The 23309-nt window shown below is 44.9% G+C and overlaps 1 protein-coding gene across 1 annotated transcript in view; it reads right to left on the bottom strand.

Moving 5' to 3' along the window:
• Positions 1–4056: 4056 nt before the first annotated feature.
• USH2A (usherin) overlaps positions 4057–23309 on the bottom strand; it is a 994545-nt gene continuing 975292 nt past the window's right edge. The window contains exons 68-71 of the mRNA XM_073553328.1: positions 22974–23057; positions 15521–15765; positions 5618–5830; positions 4057–5201 (exon numbers count right to left, since the gene is read on the bottom strand). Coding sequence (XP_073409429.1) covers positions 5112–5201; positions 5618–5830; positions 15521–15765; positions 22974–23057 — 632 coding nt within the window. The 3' untranslated portion in view covers positions 4057–5111. The remainder of the gene's footprint in view (positions 5202–5617; positions 5831–15520; positions 15766–22973; positions 23058–23309) is intronic.

Here is a 23309-nt window from a genome sequence, read left to right as displayed (position 1 = left end):
CGGCGATTCTGCTGGCACCAGACTGGCCCCGTCGAGCGTGGGACGCAGATCTAATGCAGCTGCTCGCCGACGTTCCTTGGCACCTGCCAGAGCGCCCAGATCTACTGTCTCAATGGCCGATTTGCCACCCGAACTCAGGGACACCCTGTGTTTGACGGCATGGCCGTTGAATCTTGGATTCTAACCCAGGCTGGGTTCGGGAGCGAGGTGGTCGCTGCAATGATTAGTGCCCGGAAGCCTGCTTTAGCACGAATTTACCACCACACCTGGAATGGTTCTTTGCTTGGTGTCGAGGCCGCGGTGTTTCTCCGCAGAGATTCTCGGTCCCCAACATCTTTGTTTTTCTCCAGTCGGGCTTAGAGAGCCCGGATAGCTCATTCGGTAGAGCATCAGGCTCGGGCTTTGCCCCAAGTTCCCCCAGGAGACAAATATTGGCCTTATCCGTCCTGTTCCAGCGCAGATTTGCTACCAATTTGCAGGTGAAGACTTTTCATTCAGGGGTCTCCCACTTGGTACCTCCCTATAAGGCGCCTATGGACGCCTGGGACCTTAACATGGTCCTAAGTGTTCTGCAGGAAGCTCCATTTGAACCGCTTCAGGATATCTCTTTGAGGTACCTTTCCTGGAAAGTGGTGTTCCTAGTGGCCATCACTTCCATCAGTTAGGCTTCAGAGCTGGCGGCCCTATCCTGCCGATCTCCGTTCCTCACTTTCCATAAGGATAAGGAGGTCCTCGGACAAGCCCCTCTTTTTCTGCCGAAAGTCGTGTCCTCTTTTCACATTAATGAAGATGTTGTTTTGCCTTTTTGTCCAGCACCGGTGCACCGTGTGGAAAAGGCTCTTCACACGTTAGACCTGGTAAGAGCCCTCCAGAGGTACGTGCCGCGGACGGCACCCTTTCGTCAGACGGACACGCTGTTCATGCTCCCCGAAGGGCGCAGGAAGGGACTCGCTGCCTCAAAATCGACCATAGCCAGATGGATTAGTTGGACTATTCAGGAGTCCTACCGCATTAGAGACACGCCGATTCCAGCAGGGATCAGAGCGCACTCTACCCGGGCAGTGGGCGCCTCTTGGGCGCTTTGGCACCAGGCTTCGATGGAACAGGTTTGCAAGGCAGCAACCTGGTCCAGCCTGCACACATTTGCCAAACATAATATCCATGCTCAGGCCTCGGCGGATGCGAGCCTGGGTAGAAGGATTCTCCAAGCAGCGGTGGCGCACCTTTTAAACAAGAGATGCATGTAGCTTGGATCGGTGAGTCAATTCTCCCACCCAGGGATTGCTTTAGGACGTCCCACAGTATCTGTGTCCCCCAATGAGGCGAAGGAGAAACATGGATTTTTGTGATAATTCACCGTAAATCCTTTTCTCCGAGACGCTTATTGGGGGACACAGCACCCACCCCATTAGCCAGTTGGCTCTGTTTTTGTTAATACGAATTTATGTGACATAAGGGTGGTCCTTTTCTGGACATGTTGTACCTGTATTAAGGCTGATTTTGTTGTCCTCCTGCTTTGGCACCAAACTGAGTTCCGCCCGCAATAGGGGCGAGGGTGTATATGATGGAGGAGGAGCTAACCTCTTCTTTTTTTTTTTTTTTTTCTTAGTGTCAGCCTCCTAGCGGCAGAAGCATACACCCACAGTATCTGTGTCCCCCAATGAGCGTCTCGGAGAAAAGGATTTTATGGTGAGTTATCACAAAAATCCATGTTTTTCCTTTATCCAAGGAAAAATCTGACATGATAGCAGTCTTCCAATATAATTGGTCGTATACACAAGCACTATACACTCACTGGCCACTTTATTAGGTACACCATGCTAGTAACGGGTTGGACCCCCTTTTGCCTTCAGAACTGCCTCAATTCTTCGTGGCAGAGATTCAACAAGGTGCTGGAAGCATTCCTAAGAGATTTTGGACCATATTGACATGATGGCATCACACAGTTGGCGCAGATTTGTCGGCTGCACATCCCTGATGCGAATCTCCCGTTCCACCACATCCCAAAGATGCTCTATTGGATTGAGATCTGGTGACTGAGGAGGCCATTTGAGTACAGTGAACTCATTGTCATGTTCAAGAAACCAATCTGAGATGATTCGAGCTTTATGACATGGCGCATTATCCTGCTGAAAGTAGCCATCAGATGTTGGGTACATTGTGGTCATAAAGGGATGGACATGGTCAGCAACAATACTCAGGTAGGCTGTGGCGTTGCAACGATGCTCAATTGGTACCAAGGGGCCCAAAGAGTGCCAAGAAAAAATTCCCCACACCATGACACCACCACCACCAGCCTGAACTGTTGATACAAGGCAGGATGGATCCATGCTTTCATGTTGTTTACGCCAAATTCTGACCCTACCATCCGAATGTCGCAGCAGAAATCGAGACTCATCAGACCAGGCAACGTTTTTCCAATCTTCTACAGTCCAATTTCGATGAGCTTGTGCAAATTGTAGCCTCAGTTTCCTGTTCTTAGCTGAGAGGAGTGGTACCCGGTGTGGTCTTCTGCTGCTGTAGCCCATCTGCCTCAAAGTTCGACGCACTGTGCGTTCAGAGATGCTCTTCTGCCTACCTTGGTTGTAACGGGTGGCAATTTGAGTCACTGTTGCCTTTCTATCAGCTCGAACCAGTCTGCCCATTCTCCTCTGACCTCTGGCATCAACAAGGCATTTCCGGCCACAGAACTGCCGCTCACTGGATTTTTTTTCTTTTTCGGACCATTCTCTGTAAACCCTAGAGATGGTTGTGCGTGAAAATCCCAGTAGATCAGCAGTTTCTGAAATACTCAGACCAGCCCTTCTGGCACCAACAATCATGCCACGTTCAAAGGCACTCAAAACACCTTTCTTCCCCATACTGATGCTCGGTTTGAACTGCAGGAGATTGTCTTGACCATGTCTACATGCCTAAATGCACTGAGTTGCCGCCATGTGATTGGCAGATTAGAAATTAAGTCTTAACACACAGTTGGACAGGTGTACCTAATAAAGTGGCCAGTGAGTGTATGTGTGGCTGCTTTCTTGGACCAAAAAGGAAAGTCCAGAAGAAACCCACCAAGCCACTGGGAGATCATACAAACTCCATGAAGATGTCTTGGTTAGGTTTAAACCTGGATCCCATCCCTGGAAGTTTGCAGGGTTTTCTAGGGTTTTATAAATTTTGGCAATGTGATAGGATACTAAGTCTTAACGCCCCTTTAAAATTTCGTACCGCTCAAGCTCTGAGGCCCTGTAGTGATGACATTACATAATCTTTACCGTGATCGCTGCAGTCAATCACTGGTCACGGGCTGTATCTGCCAGGATCACTAACAGCTAGTGACTGTCGGCAGCGGTCACATGAATCATTTATAGGACATTGGGACTAGTGGAAACCACCAGATACGCAGTGGTGCTGGAATAGCAAGAGGATTTGACAGACTCATGAAAATTACTTTTTTTGGACAGGAAGAGGATTTGAACTGTTGCTACCTATAGGAGAAATCCTAAAAGTTAATATCAATCCTTTGATGAGCTTTGACACAAGACTTAGGATTAAAACCAAACCTGAATCTCTATTTGCGGACACGTGTTTCCCCTCCTTGGTGTAAAGCATGAGATCTTATTTGGCTGTATGAGAGGCCTTTGACTATGGTCTAAGGGGTAACATTTCTCCTTCTGGTGAGTGACATGCTTGTGTAATGTGACTTATAGGCCATGCAATGGTTCTCTGGTGTTCACAGAGGAGCATTGCATGGCCCACAAGTCTCCTTACACTAGCATGTCACTTTCCACAAGTGAAACATTACCCCTTAGATTCATTTTATAAAGTTATCACATAGGTAATGAATACTGGCAGGAATTTCATGACCCCTTTACTTGCCAAGTACTTGCCTATTTGTAGAAAGCCAAGTAGTAGAGACAGAGGATTGGATGTGATATTTGTTGGGGCAACTAATTATCAATATAGACCTCGGAACTGTAATGATTTGCAAGTAAGCAGTCATCCTCTCTTGATCAGATGCTGAAATTGAGCCCAATATAAAAGAGCTTCAGAATTGTTTTGCATCGATATTTATTTTATACAAAACACAACACCAATTCCCTTTCCGAAGTCTATAAATATACAGACTAGACAGATGCTTGATTAAGGGTTTGTATACACACAGTTTGTTGTTTTAGGAGTCTTTTGGAGCTGGTTCACTCAAAAAAAGGCTGAAAAATGGCTTAAAAAAACCTAAAAAATGGCTTAAAAAAACCTGCTTGAGAGACTCTTCCTATTAATTTCATATCTTCAGAGTTTTGAGCATTTTTCTTTCACTTCAGTTTTCTAAAAATGTCTGGTGGGAAAATAAAGTGCATGTCCATTCTTTGAGATGTCTCCTGCCCAATCAAACAGCTGCAACAAAAAATGCTTCAAGGAAAGAAAACAGCAAAAACATGGAAATATTTGAAAAACTTTGCAAAAAAAAAAACTTCACATAGAGGTAGTGTGTTAACTTAAAAAAGTTTTGTCATTTTTGACTGTCGTGAAAAACATCCATGTTGCACATACGCTCAGGCTCATCTTCATGGTAGTGTGGTGACGCTCGGATATTTTAGTGATCAAGATTGCTTTGTGGACTTCCATCTGTAGGCTGCAGTGATACTTTTCAGTTGTCTTCTTGGAAGGTTTATACCCTTCTATTTTTCTTATATTGGCTCATGGTGGTCGGTGTTGGACAATTGATCATTTTTCAATGAAGGAAATTGCTTAGTCACTGGGATTTTTTTTTTTCAGGGTATAAACACGAATTCCACCTGTTCATGTTGTTGCCACTATGGTCCATATTGCTGTCAGTATTTTGGGAAAGGCCAATCAATATTGGATCAACATATCACTGTGCTAGACATATGAAGGCCAAGGAAGGTTGGTCATTGTGGATCAATGATGGATGGATGAAAGCCGTGTCTCTATGAATTATTGTAAAATGTTTCACTGAAGACATCTTTGGGCGAAAGCTACAAATTAGTCAGCCTTTGTAGATGACTCTGTGGCACTGATGTTTGTATGTGAAAAACTGCCATTTTATTTTTTTAAAGTTTACCGGTGAAGACCATATCCTCAGGCTTGCTGTGCTTCCACCATTACAATGGCGTGTCGGTGAAGGCCGTGTGCTGCTTAGTCACGGTGCTGAAGCTCTTTATTGTGCCGATGATATCGTCGTCATCCATAAACTAGGGATAAAGACAAAAATCATGGAATATTACTATTGGTATATGAAGATAGACACAATATGAGTGATCTCATGATGACACCTCGTTCCTTGACAGTCTTTTCACTAGGCTTCAGCAATGTCACATTGAAGCGATATGTGACCGCTGCAGACAATAACTAGCCACAGAGGTGACTTTAGCGGAATTCACATATCACGGCTACAACCAGTGATTGATCAGTTATGTGTTGGCATCCCATGTAACATTGGCAGGGGAACAGGGAAGCGGCAGAGGATTGATAAGGTTTTATGCTATGGGGTTGGACAGTTACTGTATAGAATATTAAAACAGCGCTTATTACTATTGATGGTGGTCTCCACATGCATTAGGACAAGCTCTTTTCATGCAATGTTTCATAAATTCATGGAACATCTTACCATTCCACTGTCATGGCCTTGTATGACACTATCCCACATGGAGCTGTCCACTGTAGACGTCTTATCATGGGAAGTAATGAGCTCACTAGCGCTTCGGTATAATGAATTTTGGGAGAAGCTATGGCTGATCTGACTTTGGCTGGTATTCCTTACCACCATGGTGTTGTGGCTTGAATGGCTCTCTGCTCCTGAAATCTTCATGTCTGATATTCCCTAATAAGAAAGTTAATGGTTGAATGTTAATAAAAACAAGTATGATCAAATTAAGTTAGATGCAAATCAGTGCAGCTCACCAGGATGAGGCCATCCCAGCCCTTACGAATTTTTGACAACTAGTGATGAGCGAACAGACAATCCTTGCATGTGTTGTGACTGTCTAACAGCAGCGAGACATGCAGCATATTTAGAGAACATATTTCTCTATCGCTTCATTGGGGGACACAGGAACCATGGATGGATGCTGCTGCCACTAGGAGGCTGACACTATGCAGAAAAAAGTTATCTCCTCCTCCGCAGTGTACACCCCACCGACAGGAAGTAGGATGTTCAGTTTAGCTTAGTGTCAGTAGGAGGTGGACACGGGTCTTTCACTAGACCCTTATCTACCTCAATGTGCGTCGTTTCTTTTCAGGTTTTCCGGAGAGATACAGTGTGAATGGTCACTACTGTACTCCCACACAGAGACTGAGTATGGCATGTACTGCCACCCCATATCCTCATATGTCTGGACGGCAGGACCCCAAACCCTAGCACAGAAGCGTGCTTAGATGTTCCAGACCCGGTCCTGGCCCACCGTCTCCCACCTACTCGCCCACCAGATCCTGTTGGATGAGACGTGACGTCCGGCAACCGTCAGGACGACTTCAATAAGAAGATAAGTAAAGAAGAGGAGACCCCTTGTCAGGTGTAGACGGTCACTGGTAATCTAGGCCCCGGCTTATATTGGGGCCTAGTCCTCCCTTTCCCCTGGCCACTCTCCTGCCGCACTTGTGGGGAGCTCACTTCCTGGCTGAGGCCAGCGGATCGTGCACCCACCTTTCGCCAGGCGCTATGCACTTCAGGCTTTCCTCAGTTAGTGCCTTCCCTCAGAATAGGCGACAGTGGGCAGCAGCCTGCTCTCCTCAGCGCGGTGCCCCCGCCCCACCGTTTTTCCCCCACACCCGTCTATCTTTCTGATAGGATCCGGATTATAGCTCCAGCGTTTCCCGGGCCTCCGCGCCGCCCCCGCTCCGTCGGCGGTTTCCAGGGACTAATCTAGGCCCCGGCTTCATTTGTGACCTAGTCAGTCCTCGGTAGCTCCGCCCCCCGTCTTCTCTGTATTCGGGTGAGCTTTTTTCCCGCCCCTTTTCTCCCCTCACTTCCCAGGTGCAAGGTCCGCACTCTACCCGGCCTCACATGCGGCGCAGAGATAGTAGCCATCACCGCTATCTTCCTGCACCCATAGCTGACGTTTAGCTCCGTCCCCTTGTGGGCTGTGCACAGCTGTGTTTTTCACAGCGCGCCCATTCTATTGCGGCGAGAAGCGTCTTCCTCGGACCTCGGCATCCCCCAGCGGTCATTCTCCCAGCGTGGGACCCGGTTAGTGCCTTCACCAGGCAGGACCAGCTCTTTCCTGCCTATCTCCGCTCAGCCTAATCAGGTACGATGCGGAGTATAAGCCCCTCATAGTAAAACTAAGCAGGGTCACACTTTCCGCAGAGAATCCATTTTTGCTAGTGTGTCTCATGGATATGCGCTATAGTCGTACCGTGCAATCGATAGTGGTATAGGGACAGTCATTAGCGAAATAGCACCCTGCAGCCGTACAGTCCCTGACGTAATGGTTCTCTGGAGCCGTACAGTCACGAGCAGAGAATCCATTTTTGCTAGTGTGTCTCATGGATATGGGCTATAGTCGTACCGTACAATCGATAGTGGTATAGGGTCAGTCATTAGCGGAATAGCACCCTGCAGCCGTACAGTCACTAACGTAATGGGTTTTCTGGAGCCGTACAGTTTCTGACGTAATGGTACTCTGGAGTCGTGCAGTCACAGACGTTACAGTACTCTAGAGCCATACAGTCACTGACGTAATAGTACTCTAGAGGCGTGTAATTCACTGGCGTAATAATAATCTGCGCAGTCTCTAGTGCATCAGTATGTCTGGTGTCATAGCACACAGAGCCATGTAGAGCCACGCTGCTGTCTGCTGTAATTGCCGCATGGCGTTAGTCTGGTAGAAGGTTCCACCCGCAATTGCAGGTGTGCCTTAATTTTCAGTAGAGCAAGACTCGACCATTGCCTCACACATAATGATGCTGGAGCCCTGGCATAGCAACTGCTTCCATATCTACTGCTGACAGGCACTCGCCCTTCATTTTTTCTGCAGCCCCCTCCGGATGCTGGCTTCACACTGCCTTAAGCAGAATGATGAACTGCTTCTATCTCTTCATGTCTGCAGTGTTTTGGGCCGGACTTCCAGCTGGGTAGAAGTCTGTGTTATCTGGCAATTGTCGGTTATGGCTCAGTGAATAAGGAAGCTGTCCACAACTCGCAGGTCCAGGGGTTGGAACCCTGGCGCACAACAGAGAGTAGGGTTTAGTCTCTTTCTGATCCCAGACCTACTCTTTTACCGTCAAGAGAATTGACTGGTCAGAATCTGCTTTAATACAGACTTCATGGTACGGTTTTCTACACGTGAAGCCGTCAGGTATCCAGACCCAGACCACAACACAGAAGCAGTTATTCTGCCTAAGGTCGTCAGGTATCCAGGCCTAGACCGCACCGCAACACAGAAATGGCTGTCTCCGATACCCTTCTCCGGGTTTTCTCCATGCTGATTTGTTCACAGGATACTTAGAGCCGATGGCAACTGTACTATATCCGCTATCCAGGCTTCAGATGCACCACCTACCAGGTACAGTGGTTGAAATGGCCGTATTACTGTGGAGACATGTTGGGGGTTGACTGGTTCAATGGTACTGGTGTTCTGTACCGTATTCAGGTAAGTCAGATGCCCTCGTCTTCAGGTTCCTTGCGTCCTATTGCAGCAGTATTCTATCCCTTATCGAGCACTTTGATATGATAGTCCTCTACCAGACAGGTTTAGTCAATACACGCCATCTTTCCGGTAACTCAAATGTACCCGAAGTCCATCGACTACACCGGCCCGGTTCTACTGTCTCATTGTCAGATGAGTCAGGAACGCCCTCTCTCACGTTCCTCAGGGTCCCTTGCAGTTTTTGCCTAGCTCCCGTATAATCACCACTCGAGGTGAGGTGCCGGCATTTATTACCTCTGGCGGGCTGCAGCTGCAATTTCAAGCCTCTTTCATGTGAGTCTTAAGACACCTTTCAGCTGCATATTTCATAGTCAATAACATCTGTGATTTGTTAACAGTTAAACGTAAAAAGCTACCATGTCCAAACGGAGTGGATCTATGTACCACAGAGCGGACCTCAGTAGCAACATAACTGTATACTCCACCTTCAGGTAGGTCAGACACTCTCGTTTCAGGCACGGATGGTCAAGGTTACTGTGGCATGATCTGGACCCTAAGTGTGAGTTGCTCCACAAGAGTTTTTGTCCCACCTCCTGATCAGTTTACAGTACCGTCCGCAGGCTATCTTTACTGCCCGGTGTGTTACGCCTATCATTAATGTTTGGCTAATAGTAGTTTATAGGTTCTAGTATGTCCTAAGGGCCTTCGAGCTACTACAATACCTAAGCTCCTTATTTGTCGGAACTTGCCTATTCTTTCTTACAGACACTGGATAAAGCCTCCAGCAGCTAACAGATGTGACTTCTGACCGTGACTGGGGCAAGTATCCCACCTCAGACAGGAGTGGGATCTCACTCTGCGCAAGTATCGACCATGGTAGAAAGCTGCTCCAGTCTTGGATCTAAGGATGAGTCTGGTGATAACATGTTTCTTATTTCAGCTAGAATTGTATTTTTTCACTGTGATCTTCGGGCGCGTGTTGTCTTAGACTTAGGCACGCGGATCTACACACTGCAATCCCCTGCCTACTCCAGAGGGTCCAGGATGGATTCGGCCATTTACATCGTCATAAGGATTGACCTTCCTTTCATCAGCCTCGTTGTCTTTCTGGGGTCTATTTGATCTACCTAGAGCCAACTTTCTTTGCAGTTGATATACTCCATCTTTTGCCATAGACTTTCCTTGCTCGACTATTCATTTTTATAAGTCCAGCTGGACTATTTTTTTCCCATATTCAGTCTGAAAAGTCATCCAGTAGTCTTCAGTCTACCTGCTTAATCGAGCAATCAGTTGTCTCTTCATAGCCAACCTGTGCCTACATCGCAGCGATGAGATCCAGGTTATCCCCAGGTTCCATTCAGTATGTTTTCAGTGTTTGGTTCTTTAGCAGGTTCTCAGGGCCTGCTCTCGGGTCTTGTCATATTCTCATGGAACGGACTTCAGCCGTTTCCAAACAAGGGGGCGCCTCGGTATATCTTTTTTTCTCCTGAGCGCTTCACAAATTAGACTGTCTGCGACTACGAACCCTCCGGTTCCAAGTTCTTCATTACGGTCCCTCCTCGCCCAGGGATACCAACGTCGAATTCACACAGTAGTTAGCAGGGTCAACCTTCAAAGCACCCGCCGCTATAGAGTGTCCTGCCTTAGCCCCCACTCGTGTTGCAAAGTTCTATAGACGCATGGCCTAGCTTGCTCAGAGCATTCTTTCTGGAAGCCGGTCGGAAGATTTGACAGTCCTCTGTTATGAATGGGACACAGAGGAGAAAAAAACAAAACAAGCCAAGTCACAGAAAACCAGAGAGGTTGGTAACTATGCAGATTGCAGATCCCTGATCTTACCACACAACTAGCAGTAGCCGTGGAGCGTGCCTACGATGTTCCTAGACGCCTCGTCACAGCCGGAGGACTAAATAAGCCTAAAGCATGAAAAGGGAAAACTAACTGCCCCAGAGCAGACCTCAAAGAAATAGATAGCCTCCACACATGTATTGACGGTGAAACAAGATGAAGGCACAAACACAGGCAGGAAAATAGGCTGAGCAAATGATGGGGCCCAAACTAACTAGACAGGAAAGGAAAGACACTGTCTGCAACCTGCAAAAAACCCTACAAAAATGTCCAACACTTCTGATAGCAAAATTAACCCTGAAGTCACTAGACTTCTCCCACTATATCAGCACTCTGAAATATTCTGAGACAGAGCAAAAAGAGACTGAACTAGTAAGGGACAAAAAGCCAATTGGCAAAATACTGATAAATAAGAGTGGAAATTCAGCACAGCCCCCAGCAGGGGCTGGCTGACCACACCAAAAAACTGAATAGACCAATAGAATCAAGTGTGAACATTAGCAGAAAAACTTAGCTTTAGATGACTGGAACAGAGCTGAAAACCAAGAGCTGACAAGCCAGAAGGAATCACCAGCAACTGAATAGGGCGTCAGCTGTCTTAAATCCAATCTGAGACTCCTGAGATACAATCGTCATCCTCATTCTCAGGTGCCAGATCTCCACCGATCAAATCAGCCTCTCTACCTCCTGTTACCACCAGAGGGAGTCTGGAAGGAGAACTTACAACTGGTGAACTAGAGAATGAACTCACAACAGTCCTCACTGTCCAAAAATTTTTCTTGCATGGAGACATAGTTTTTCGCCTAATCGTTCCCATCTAAGGGTCCGTTTCGCTTTCGGTTTCATGAGCGAAATTATGCCCAAAGAGGTCCCTCACCAACTTTCCGTTCCTTCCGTGTGGCTCCAATAGGCCAAATTATTAAGGAACTGACTGGAAGGAGAAGCGCTCCCCTTCCTCAGGCTAAGCCTCGTCGTTCTTCAGTGCTTTTTCCTCAGCATGACATTTGGAGATCTAGGATTCAGTCCATCCTTGTTTTTTTTCAGGAAGAAATTTTCTTCGTTCAACATTTACCTTCTGTGAATCGCATGATTTTTTCCTTGTTCCATGAAGCTCTTATCTAGGTCCTGATCTCTTCAGGGCTTTGGTGATGTCTGCTCTTGCAACAAACGGGTTCATTTTCCTTTTCAGTTGGTATCTTTCTCTTTCAGACTCTCAACCACTCCTGGGGTCTTACAGAGTCTGTAGCAGCTGTGGTGCACTTCCTGTGGATCAAGGGTCCACTTTCCGTCATTCTGAATTCCCTTTCTTTCGTCCGCCTCGGACTTTTCCTTCGTGATGCCCTCTCATCAAGCTACTTGGCCACAGCAACGGTACTTCTCAAGCTCAGGCTTGAAGTGTAGAGGTCCTCTGGCCTTCTGTTCGCGGAAACTGGTCAGCATTAGTAGGGTTGCCGGCTCAAGAAGGACTGCGTTCTTTGATTACGACGCACTGTGCCCGGGCAGTGTGTGTCCTCTTGACAGTACTCTTTGGGCCTTCGTCTGGCACCTCTGCAGTGCGATGATATGTCCTCCACAGGTCTATAAGGTTTTCAAAGCCCATGCCTAGCTTCGGCAAGTGCCGATCGGGGTAAAAAAAGACCTTGCAGGCGACGAGGGTGACTTCCTCGTCCTGATGGAGCTATTTGCTGTTCCCTCCCCTTGAGGACTGCTTTGGGACGTCCCATGGTTCCTGTGTCCCCCAATGAAGCGATAGAGAAAACAGGATTTTTAGTTGCTTACCGTAAAATCTGTTTCTATGAGCCTTCATTGGGGGACACAGCACCCTCCCAAGTTGAACAGCTCGGTTTACTGTATAATATTGTTACAGTTTGGATTTGTGTTTCTGTGGTTTTTATCTCATTTACAGATTGCTTCTCCTACTGCTTTCTCACTAACTGAACATCCTACTTCCTGTCAGTGGGGTGTACACTGCGGAGGAGGAGCTAACTTTAACTTTTTTTTCTGCATAGTGTCAGCCTCCTAGTGGCAGCAGCATACACCCATGGTTCCTGTGTCCCCCAATGAAGGCTCAGAGAAACAGATTTTACGGTAAGCAACTAAAAATCCTGTTTTTTCGAGCACTCCGAAGGCACTCGGTTAGCACATGAGCATGATTGGATAACACCTTTTCCGAGCACGTTGGCTCATCACTAGTGATAACCTGTTTGCTATGTTTCATGAATTTGCAACTCATTTGTCCTACAGTCCCCCACGATCCAACATTGACGGCGTGTCCTACTGATATGCCTTAGAAATTTGTTGTCGGAACACCCCGTGAAAGACCAATTATGGCGTGATTTCTGCAAGGTCCCATATTGAAGAACACGAGTCCAACACACTGAGAAAAATCTGTCTAGTATATGTTCAAGTTGGTTTGAATCAATTAGCAGGAACTGGTCTATCGCCACGTCTGTAATCTGGTACGGTCGATGGGAGTCCTGAGAACCAGCTCTTCCTTGACCTAATCTCTATTGATCAGCCAACCTGGTTCGACTTCATCATTGCAACGTGACGTTGTGCCAGGCAAGCTAATTATAAGAGCTCTCAGTTAAGAGGTGGTTATCACGACTACCATCCAGTGGCCACAAATTACTGACGTGGTTGATGGAGCAGTCTCTTAGAAATGATTCACACCAATTATAAATATAATGGGAGTAGAAAGTACTCACCCCACTGTTTTGTGTATTTGCTGCCTAAATGAGGGCTTCCAGACTAAAATGAGAAGGATTGGGTATGTTGAATTTCCATGCCAGCTTGTTCTCCAAAAAGATAATCTGCCGGCAGAGGTGCCCGGCAGCAGTTTTGTACAGTCCCCATGCAAAAGCAATGCAATCTTGGCCAAACCGAGCATGCAAGCATATAGGGAGGTCAGAAGAGATAGTAATTGGCCAAATGAGAGTTTAACTAAAGTAATGTGGAAATAAAAAGGCACGAATCAAACAATGCATGGGGAGGAAAACACACCACTGCACATGACCGTACCTCGAGGTGCATTATGTAACTTTTTAGAGTAATCCGATTTGATGAACCAAATACATCGGCGACCAGATCACTCTGAGCGTTGAAGGACAGAAGAAAGTTAATGACTTGACATTAACAATTTTAACAGTATTAATTCAGTACAAACCATACAACCTTCCACCAAACCAGGTTGACATTTTATCCTCCTACTAAGGCTATTTTTTTTTTTGCAAAAGGATTAGAGCTGCTCATTAAGTCTAATGGCATTGGTTCTTGTTTCAGATAGGAATATTTTCATGTGATGCTAGCCATACACTTTAGATAGCTATCGGCTAAACGCCATTACCATTAATGCCCTCCATATTCATGGATGCTGAACGTCCATGGCCCCGATTCATCAAGACCAGCGATCTTCATTCTGGTCTTGGTAATGGGGCATGGTGGAGTGTTTTGACATACGGCATGTGCCTTCGTGTGCTCTGCGCAACAAATCTTCCAGTCCCTGCTGGAGTAAGACTTGTGGCATAGCGAACGCCGCAGCTCATCATGAATTTGTCGAGCCGTGGTCGCAATGCCTTGGTCCCACCCCAGCTGAAAACCTTTTATGCTAGAATTCTGGTGTAAAAGCTTTGATGTATCAGGCCCCATGTGTTCTAACTGGGGAGAGAGGAGCTGTCAGATAGCTCTTGCTGCAGATTTTCTACTGTCAGAGAAAAAAGGATTGGACATATTGAACATAAACATGCACAATGCTTCTTTCTCACAACATTTTCCATCAATGGAAAGCATGCTGGAAGGTTGACATGTTCAGAAAATATTAATGTAACATTTATGGTCACTCTGTGACTTGGATTGTACTATTTTTGGAAAGATCCATCTTGCAAACCAGTCATTATGGAGATACACAATGATTGTCCCTTCCTCCTATCTGGGTTATGATGTGACGATCCTACAGTATATTGAGGTTACATGGCTATTCATAATCTGCCTTTCTTTTGAATGAGTTGCAATTTCATTTTTCTTTTTGAGGCGGAGCTGATCAATGGGGGCTCTGAGTATTGGACCCCCACCAGTCTCATATTGATGACCTTAAAAACTCATTTAATTTTCTATACCAAAATTATTTATATATGTCACTCTCCTAAATATATAATGACTGGAGTCCAGAAAAGTTCTAGGTTTCCTCGACCCTCCAGTTAGAAACAGAAAATTAATTCTGTTTTTAATTTTCTATCATTCTTACCTTTTCCGCACGGTTTTCGGCACACTTTGGTGAATTAGAGACTTGAGAAATGGAACATTTCAGAAGAGGCAGCTGACTACCAGAGACTGATCGATTCTAGGTATCAAGACAAGGCAGAGAGACAGGAAGGAAGGAATGAGACTACAAATGAAAAGAAAAGAGAGGAAAGCAGGAAGAATGTCTAATGGCATAATTCTATCATGGAAGGTAACCCTATCGCTGAGATCGACCACCTTTGTAAGCAACTGCTGGAAGCTTCATCCATCAGGTGCAGAAGGAGTGGAGCAGTGCCAAGAATCGAGACTGGTAGGGCTCTAGATAATATCTGATCAAGATCATCAGATCATAGATATATGGGAACCTTCTGACATGTGCCAGCAGGATCATTTGGTTTCATGGAAGATAAGCGTTTAGAGCAGTCAGACAGCAGCTTTCTCCTCTTTCCTGATTGAAAGCACATAAGCAACTGTCTTTACTGAGCATATGCGTGTGTAAGGTCGTGAGGAATTGTTAATGGCTGAATCACTGTTTGACCATCAGCTATTTAAGGTGTACGGACACCTTTAGTCTCCATCTACATGACTATATACAGCTCTATATATAGAGTCAGAGACAATTAATGTCGTCCTAATACAGTGTTTTGAGGCTCATGCCCCCTTTCGTAATGCTTGGTTGTACTCTTCAAGAAATCTGATGGAACCTTTGATTTGCATTCTTCCTCAAGGCCAAATTCTTTGCCTGTTCCTTTAATTTTAAGGAATTGATCCAATGCATTCACAGACTAAATCTATGACCTACCCACCCCAAAAAACACTCTTAAGTATCTACATACCGTGTAAGTATCACTTTCCGAGTAAGCGCTCGCCGGAGTCATTCGCTGTTGCAGTGGCACTAATGGCGGCCGTTCTCTTGGATACGGCTGTTTGGTTAGCTTCCTCTGTAGGAGGAGTGACAGAAGAATGGCCAACAGCAGTAAGGCCAATAAAGCCATTAAGAGAATAAACCAAAGCTCCATGTAGATGACGTTTCCTCTCGTCTCCATCCCATTTTTTGTGCTCGGATTTGATTGTTCAGGAGCTAAGAAAAGAAACAGAGCTCATACCCATCACATGAAATAATATTAAATTTACTTTATGGGCATTACCGACTTAGACTTTAATTAACTTGCAATGTCCATTGCACCGATCCAATTTATAGAACCAACGCAAACTTAATTAAATATGCATTAGGTAATCAAATACACATCGAAGCGCGCGCCCCAGCGTTAAGGTGATATTGTTCTGTTTTGCCGAGAAGAGAAAAATCTTATTAAAATATTGAAACAGTGAGACCTTTTATTTAGAAGAACCTTTCTTTTGTTTTTGCCAATTCTCATTTTGTTTGATTTGCGAGTCTCCATCTAATCGGATTTTTGAATATTTTTTTCTTATTATAGTTTTGGTGTTGAAAACTTTTATTATCAGGTTGGAACTGAGAAAAAAAACTTTTATGGAAATTTGCTAGGAGAATTTTTGAGCTTCGATTTCCAGCTGTATGTTCCTACAACAAATTTTTTAATTTTTTCACTCAGATTTTGCTCTGTATTCTACAACGAAATCCATATAAAGTCTGTCTACAATTGACTTACAAAGTACTTGAAAAAATTAGAAAATAAATAGTTGGAGGTCTCATACTGCAGAGGATTTCAAATAGAAAACCCGACGAACGGTGCACCCGGCGAATGATGGAACTAATCGGTGTTTAGACTCGTAATACATCAAACTGCACATCCAAGCCAGAAATCTGAGGGTATACCTTGTTTTTTTTTTTTTTTTGCTGTGGCTTCACTTACAAATCAGCGTCTGAGTTTTCAGCCTCAAATTGGTACATATGAACATACCCTAAGGCTCTATGCACATCTGTGTTGTGGCTTTCTATGGAAAGTTCTGCCAAAGTTTTTGTGATCTAAACTTTGGAACTATTGAAGTCCAACATTCCAGCTGAACAAAGAGAGCTCTGTTCCATGTTGGATGCTTTCATATTACATAATCTGAGCCCATACTTGTAATTCATAAATGATATGGTTCTATCCATCGAGGCCAATGACACGTGTTGATCGATACTACTGCCATAATGTTTTATACAAATCTTAGGGAGAACTTTCCACCATATCTGCTTCTAAGGTATGGATAAAATGGCATTCCAGAAAGTAAAAGTATGGAATCTGTTGGCCACTCCGACTACAATCCTGTACAGAAAAAAATAAGTAAACTAAAACTGGAAAAGGAAGAGGCACGGTCCAACTTCCACACAATTCCCAAAACATTTCTTTGACTCCATTCTGTATACTGCTGCCATTCACAACTCCGAGAGTCAAGAGTGGAGGTTGGAGGACGAAAATACCTCACCCCACATCAAGGCAAAAAACGCAGTAAAACCGGTACATGGTAAAAGTGTTTTTAGTGGATATTTGACAAAGACTCAAAATGAGATAAGAAATAAAAAAGTTATACTCACCCTCATCGATCCCAAACTGAGCTGCCGTTCCGATATATCATTGACTTCTTGGTCCTGTCTTGATACAACGCAAATGCCTGTTCAGCCGATCACAGAATGAGGTGGGTTGGCGCTTCATCCAGTGATTGACTGAGCAGACATTTTTTGGCCAATGCCAGTGCATTGCGATTTTGAGAGGAAACTGGGTAGTAGAGACCAGTGGGGACCAGGTAAGTGTCAGAATGGGAGCTGTGGGATATTGACGGGAGGTAGAACTTGTTTATTTTATTTTTCCGTTAATGGTCTTTAGCCCCTTTATGAATTTTTATCCCCCTGGATGTCCCTTTTAAAATCTGGTTTGTACTCTTGGTGGAAAACATGACAAGTATGAGTCAAATCAGGCAGTACCACAGGCTGCAAAATCCACTAGAGGGGCACCTATAGGGCGTGAATGCATGTAATTGTGGCTGGCCATGCTGCCAGCCCTATAGATGTCAGCAGTATACCCCCACCTGCACCATACTAAATTTTCTACGCATAAAGTCCCATTACAATTTCTACGACAAGCCCACAATTCTTTTTTTTTTATTACAATCCATAAAACCACTCTACCCTCTTTATCCAAGTTTTACCATTCCTGCTTATTGCATCATTAGAAGCACTGGCAATTATCTATAATATAGCAATAGTATCACCTGCCTCCTAGCACAGTAATGTCTGCCCTTGTCCTGCCCTGGAGATTGTGCTTTACCTCCTGCCTGGCCCCACATCCCCTTCTCAACTACTTATGAAATGTTCCACATGAGCAGTCCCCCATTATTCTGAATTGCGGCCGGTCTCCCGCTTGGCCTCAACTCCTATTATTTGTCTCTTATTAAATCCGCACATATTTATTTTCTTCCGTTCTGGTTCGCTGCACATTTGCATCTCCATACATCGTCTTACTAATAGGTCATTATACCCCTCCTCACATCTCATCCGATAACCCAAGCTCCGGTCTGTAATCCGGATAATGCTACTTCTGCCGCTGCTTTGTTTCAGAAACGACTATCTTGTATATGAAGAAGCTACAGACACAACCCATAGATCCCGACATCATGGACCAATTTCCATCACTCTTTGGTCAATATGTCTATTTTTATCATCAGTGATTTCGCCATTTTCTAAAACAAAGAATAAAATTGCTAAACCTCTACTACCCACTACAATGTCAAAACTACAGAATACAGATTGCACGTTTGTATAGTTTTTGGGGCTTTTTTTTTTTGCAGACAACTTGGTCCACAAAATAATTGGACATACGTGTCATCAGCAATGTAAACCATATTTGGTATGTGATCCTGACGAATATAAATTGGACATAATACCCACCTTACAATTTAAACACCAAAGTTGTCCAGCTACAAAAATTTTTTATTTTTATGTCCTTAAATTGGTAAGTTGTGCACTTAGAATCATGCTTTACATCTGAAAGGTGCCCTGATCTTCAGCTACAAGCTCCGGTCATGAGTCCTGTTAGGTCAACCTCTGGATTGTGTTCATTTCATTTATTTATGTATACTTGCCAACACTCGTGGAATTTCTGGGAGCCTTCTGGAAAAAGGGTCGTTCTCTCGGATGACTAAGGCAAAAATCATTCAGCTCACCCCAAGTCAGTCTCAGCAGAACTCGAGATTTGAAGCAGAGATTGTGCCTCTGCCAGACACTGTAAGGAATGCTTTTGAGTGAAGGAATCCAGCTTCAATACGTAAAACTCCAATGCTTTATTTCGATCCAATTAAAACAATAACATGACTGCCATGTAACCACCCAGCCGGTGTTACCGGAGGGAGAGTGCCCAGCGAGGAACTGAACGTGTTTCGAACACGCATTGTGTTCTTAGACTATAAAAAGGGTCGATCTCTCGGATGCAGAAGAGTTGGAAGATCTCTCGATTTCCCCTATATATACACACCACAGTCCACTTGTATAGTGCATGTGAAATGGGGTTGTGGTTATGGAAAACCATGACAAAGACTTCAGTAAAACTTGTCAAGCGTGCAATTACAGTATATGGTGTGTTGCTCTTCGGAGAGGTGAGCACTGTTTCTGTATGGAGGGAAGTGACAACACTCATGCGCACCGAAAAACAGGTCTTCAACTGTTTAGTCCTCAAAGACCTACATACAATGGAAGGAGACCAACCATGTGGAGGTCGCAGGGCATTTGGAGAGAAGAGGTCCACCTTTTTCCTTCTAGATTGTATTACTTCTCTCAAAGCAATTGACTGGGTCAGGATTTGTCCCTGTTGCAGATTTCCGCTTTCAGCAGAATCATCAGTCATTGTGGGAGGATGAACTGTTTTACCCCTGGACATGCAACAACCATCAGCTCCATCATCACAACTTGTAGGATACTAGAAAAAATATCAAAAACAACCGAGAGGTCGTACGTGCCAATTCACACAGCGCCAGCTGCTGCACCTCCAGAATAAGTCCACAGCTGTTGCTGTTACTCTAAAAGTCCCGAGGGTCATGGAAATGGTTGAGAAAACAAGCCCCTGGCCCCGCTATCCTCCGTGTCAAAGCGACATCATAAAAGGGGCCCTTTTTGATTTTTTTCTTTTTTTTTTAAGGGGCTTCATCTCTTCTGTGTACACTATTTACCAATCATGAGAAGCAATAATTTTTACTAGTTTTGGAATTTTATGATTTGTATCCAAATTTACCGTAAACCCCCGTTTGGCATTAGTGATGTAACTTGAAGCTCGTAGACGTCCCAATACAAAATTACCATCAGTGTCTTTGATAATATTTTGGAGACTTTTTGGATCTCCCCTAAGCTCCAGGGCCCGGATACGACTGCACCCACTAACGTTATGCCACTCCTGCTTATTGTAGCACCTTCTGAATGCAATGCGGTCTTCTTCATTCCCTTGCTGTGGGCTCTTCTCATTATTCCGGCTGGGTCTATCTAAGGGAAAAGCCTTTCATAACTGAGCTGCTGTAAAAGAGACTGATTCATGAGTCATGAAATGAGTACAGCTCAATCTTTACACTTAGTACAGAGGGATATGTCACACTCCCCCTACATGCCCACAAATAGAAAGTGTCAGGCGCTGACTTACACACGCTCGCCCGCATCCTCTGGGTGAGTAATTTTAACCTTTATTTGGCATCTTCATTTACTAGAATAAACACTGGCGCCTACTGCACAGCACTGCACTTACTGATAGCCCCACATAAAACAATGAATGAAGCCATAAAAAATAATGCAACTGGGCGCACACAGCCGACCAAAAACGGCGGCTTTCATATAAGTCCAAGTTTGGATCTGTTAACCCTGTCAAGGCCAGCACATTTTCAGCCTCACCGGATGCCGCTATCAGTTTTCCAATATGTATTTTGTTTTTTTACTGGATCCCAGTGTAAATTCTATTTATATGGATTGGAGATTCTTTCTGAACACTTTTAGCTTTTAACCCCCTACTTTATTTTAAAAAAAATGGCTATAAAAACTCATGAGCCATGCACAAAGTGAACAAGTCGGTAAGACAGTGTTCACACCACCCAAAGACTGAGACACAGAAAAAAACACAGTATAACAAAAGTGTAAAAATACTCTGTTGTAAAAAAAAATATATATGTAAAGGGGGTTTTACACTAAGCGATATCGCTAGCAATATCGCTAAAACGTCACTGGTTTTGTGACGTTATAGCGATATTGCTAGCGATATCGCTATGTGTGATACTTACCTCCGACCGGCTCCCCCGCTGTCCATCGCTGATCGCGCGAGAATGTCCGGCTCCAGTTCTCGTCGGGCGCTTCCTGCTGTGACGTCCAGCGACGCGTGGAGGCGGGCGGGAGGACGCAGGATCGATGTGTGTGAATGGTAAGTATCGTGCGCTGCGTCGCTGCTGCATCGCTGTGAGATCTTTCTGTATGAAAGCTCACTAGCGATCATTTAGCGATGCACCAGCGATCCTGACCGGGTCGGATCGCTGGTTGGATCGCTGGTGCATCGCTAAATGTAAAAGGGCCTTAACAGTAAACAGCAAGTGCTAGTAAAAAGATAACAAAAACAGGGTATTTAGTTTATATGTTTTTTGCAAAAAATGTATACTAAGGCCAGTTTCACATTAGCGCTTTTTAAGCGCACGCACGGCCGGGGGTAGCTCCGCCCCCGAGCCGGCTCTCTGCCCGGCGTGCCCGCCCCTTGCTTGTAGCGCCGCCTACTAGCGGACAGCGGCGCCTGCGATCGGCGCACCCTATCTTTAGCATAGGGTGCGCAGATCGTGCGCAGGCCGTGCGCTAGTTGCGCTTTGACCTGCGCTGCGCACTTTTGACGGTGCGCCGTGCGCGCCAAAATCCGAAAAGTTTGATTTTGGCGCGCACGGCGCACTGTCAAAAGTGCGCAGCGCAGGTCAAAGCGCAACTAGCGCACGGCCTGCGCACGATCTGCGCACCCTATGCTAAAGATAGGGTGCGCCGATCGCAGGCGCCGCTGTGCGCTAGGAGGCGGCGCTACAAGCAAGGGGCGGGCACGCCGGGCAGAGAGCCGGCTCGGGGGCGGAGCTACCCCCGGCCGTACGTGCGCTTAAAAAGCGCGAATGTGAAACCAGCCTAAGCTATTAGTTTCTTGCTTTTGCAAGTCTTGGGAGGCCCGCACCCCTCTATTGTGAGCCATGCACATAAAAACCCTTCTTGCACAGCATGTCCACATCAGGCATTACCTTTCTGAATCCTGCTCATATAGGTACTATTCACATGGTCAGGTTTTAAATACATTGGTTAGGACTGCTCCGAGATGGGTATACCTTGATGTTTGGTGGAGCAGCTTAGTATACATTTTTTGCAAAAAACAAATCAACTAAATACCCTGTTTTTGTTATCATCTTTTTGCTAGCACTTGCTGTTTACTGTTATATATTTATATATTTTTGCAACAGAGTATTTTTACACGTTTGTTAGACTGTGGTTTTCTGTGTTTCAAAAATGTAGAGTAGTAATAAATGTGAGTAGTAATAATAATAAACCATCGCTCCTTAGGTTGATGATACATTTAGGATTAGAGGGGGGACTGACTGCTGAGAAACCACCGATCCGAATAATGGGGGATCCAAAATCCCTGGAACATGTACGACCACCACTTCATCTATTGTCGCACTTTCTCACTACCACTCCATTCACCTTGAGACTTTGGAACCCCCATTCTCAGGATCGATGGGGTCTCACCAATTGGACCCTCAGTGATCATACATACTCTAAGAATATTTGGGGTACGCTCCATGTAATTGTAAAGTCTACTACTATTGTCAATTTATTTGATAAAATATATCACATTTTTTTTGCACAAATATGTTTACATTTCTCTTCCCTCTGTCAAACCGCTTAAGATACCTCAGTCACTGTTGACCACAGCATCTATAGCATTAAATGTCCATAATCTGAGCTTTCTTTATTCTCAGCCATTACAAAAGGAGTCTGGCTGTACTTTACTGCCGGCTCAGACTGTGTTGAGCAAGTTCAGCTCCTTAGTAATACAACTCCTTTCGAAGTCTGTATATTCTTAGCGGATGTGGGTTCACACAGTTGTCGATTTATTCAAACATTTTCAAGAGGAATACCAGAAGAACAACACAATGCAGAGTTATGAGAAAAGACGGGGAATATAATTTTTTACTAAAACAGGTGCATAAAATGTGGAAACAGCATTTAACTACTATAGTATTTTAAGTGGCAAAGACCTGGCATGAAGGAAAAAGGGCGACGTATACAGAAAAAATCTTATACAACATTATTAGTGAATTGTATGTAGAAAAAGGCAGTACCTAGTCCTGTGGAGGGGCTGTATTTCATGAGTGGTGTGCTCACACTCCCCATGTCAGTCGTACACTTCACCTGGAAATAAAAAGCTGCAGAACAAAAAATATAAATGGAAAAAAATGAATAAAATTTGTTAATGGCCCTAAGGACATTTCTGGCACCTTTGGCGGTTTGGATGGTGCCCATTCTCCTGTACTATAGATGGTACAGACTTGCACCCAGTTTCCTATTCCATGTTGTCACGCTGTGACAATAGGAAAGTCAGGGAAGTGGGGATCCTAAACTGTCCCTATATCTAGGGAGGCCCTAGGCTTTTCCTAATGCCAGGGTTACCCCTGAAG

Source organism: Dendrobates tinctorius, unplaced genomic scaffold, assembly GCF_039654945.1.
Source record: "Dendrobates tinctorius isolate UK_male_01 unplaced genomic scaffold, ASM3965494v1 ptg000201l, whole genome shotgun sequence".
Taxonomy (NCBI): Eukaryota; Metazoa; Chordata; class Amphibia; order Anura; family Dendrobatidae; genus Dendrobates; species Dendrobates tinctorius.
Note: the sequence above shows the minus strand (reverse complement) of the source record. Positions and strands in the feature narration are given on the sequence as shown.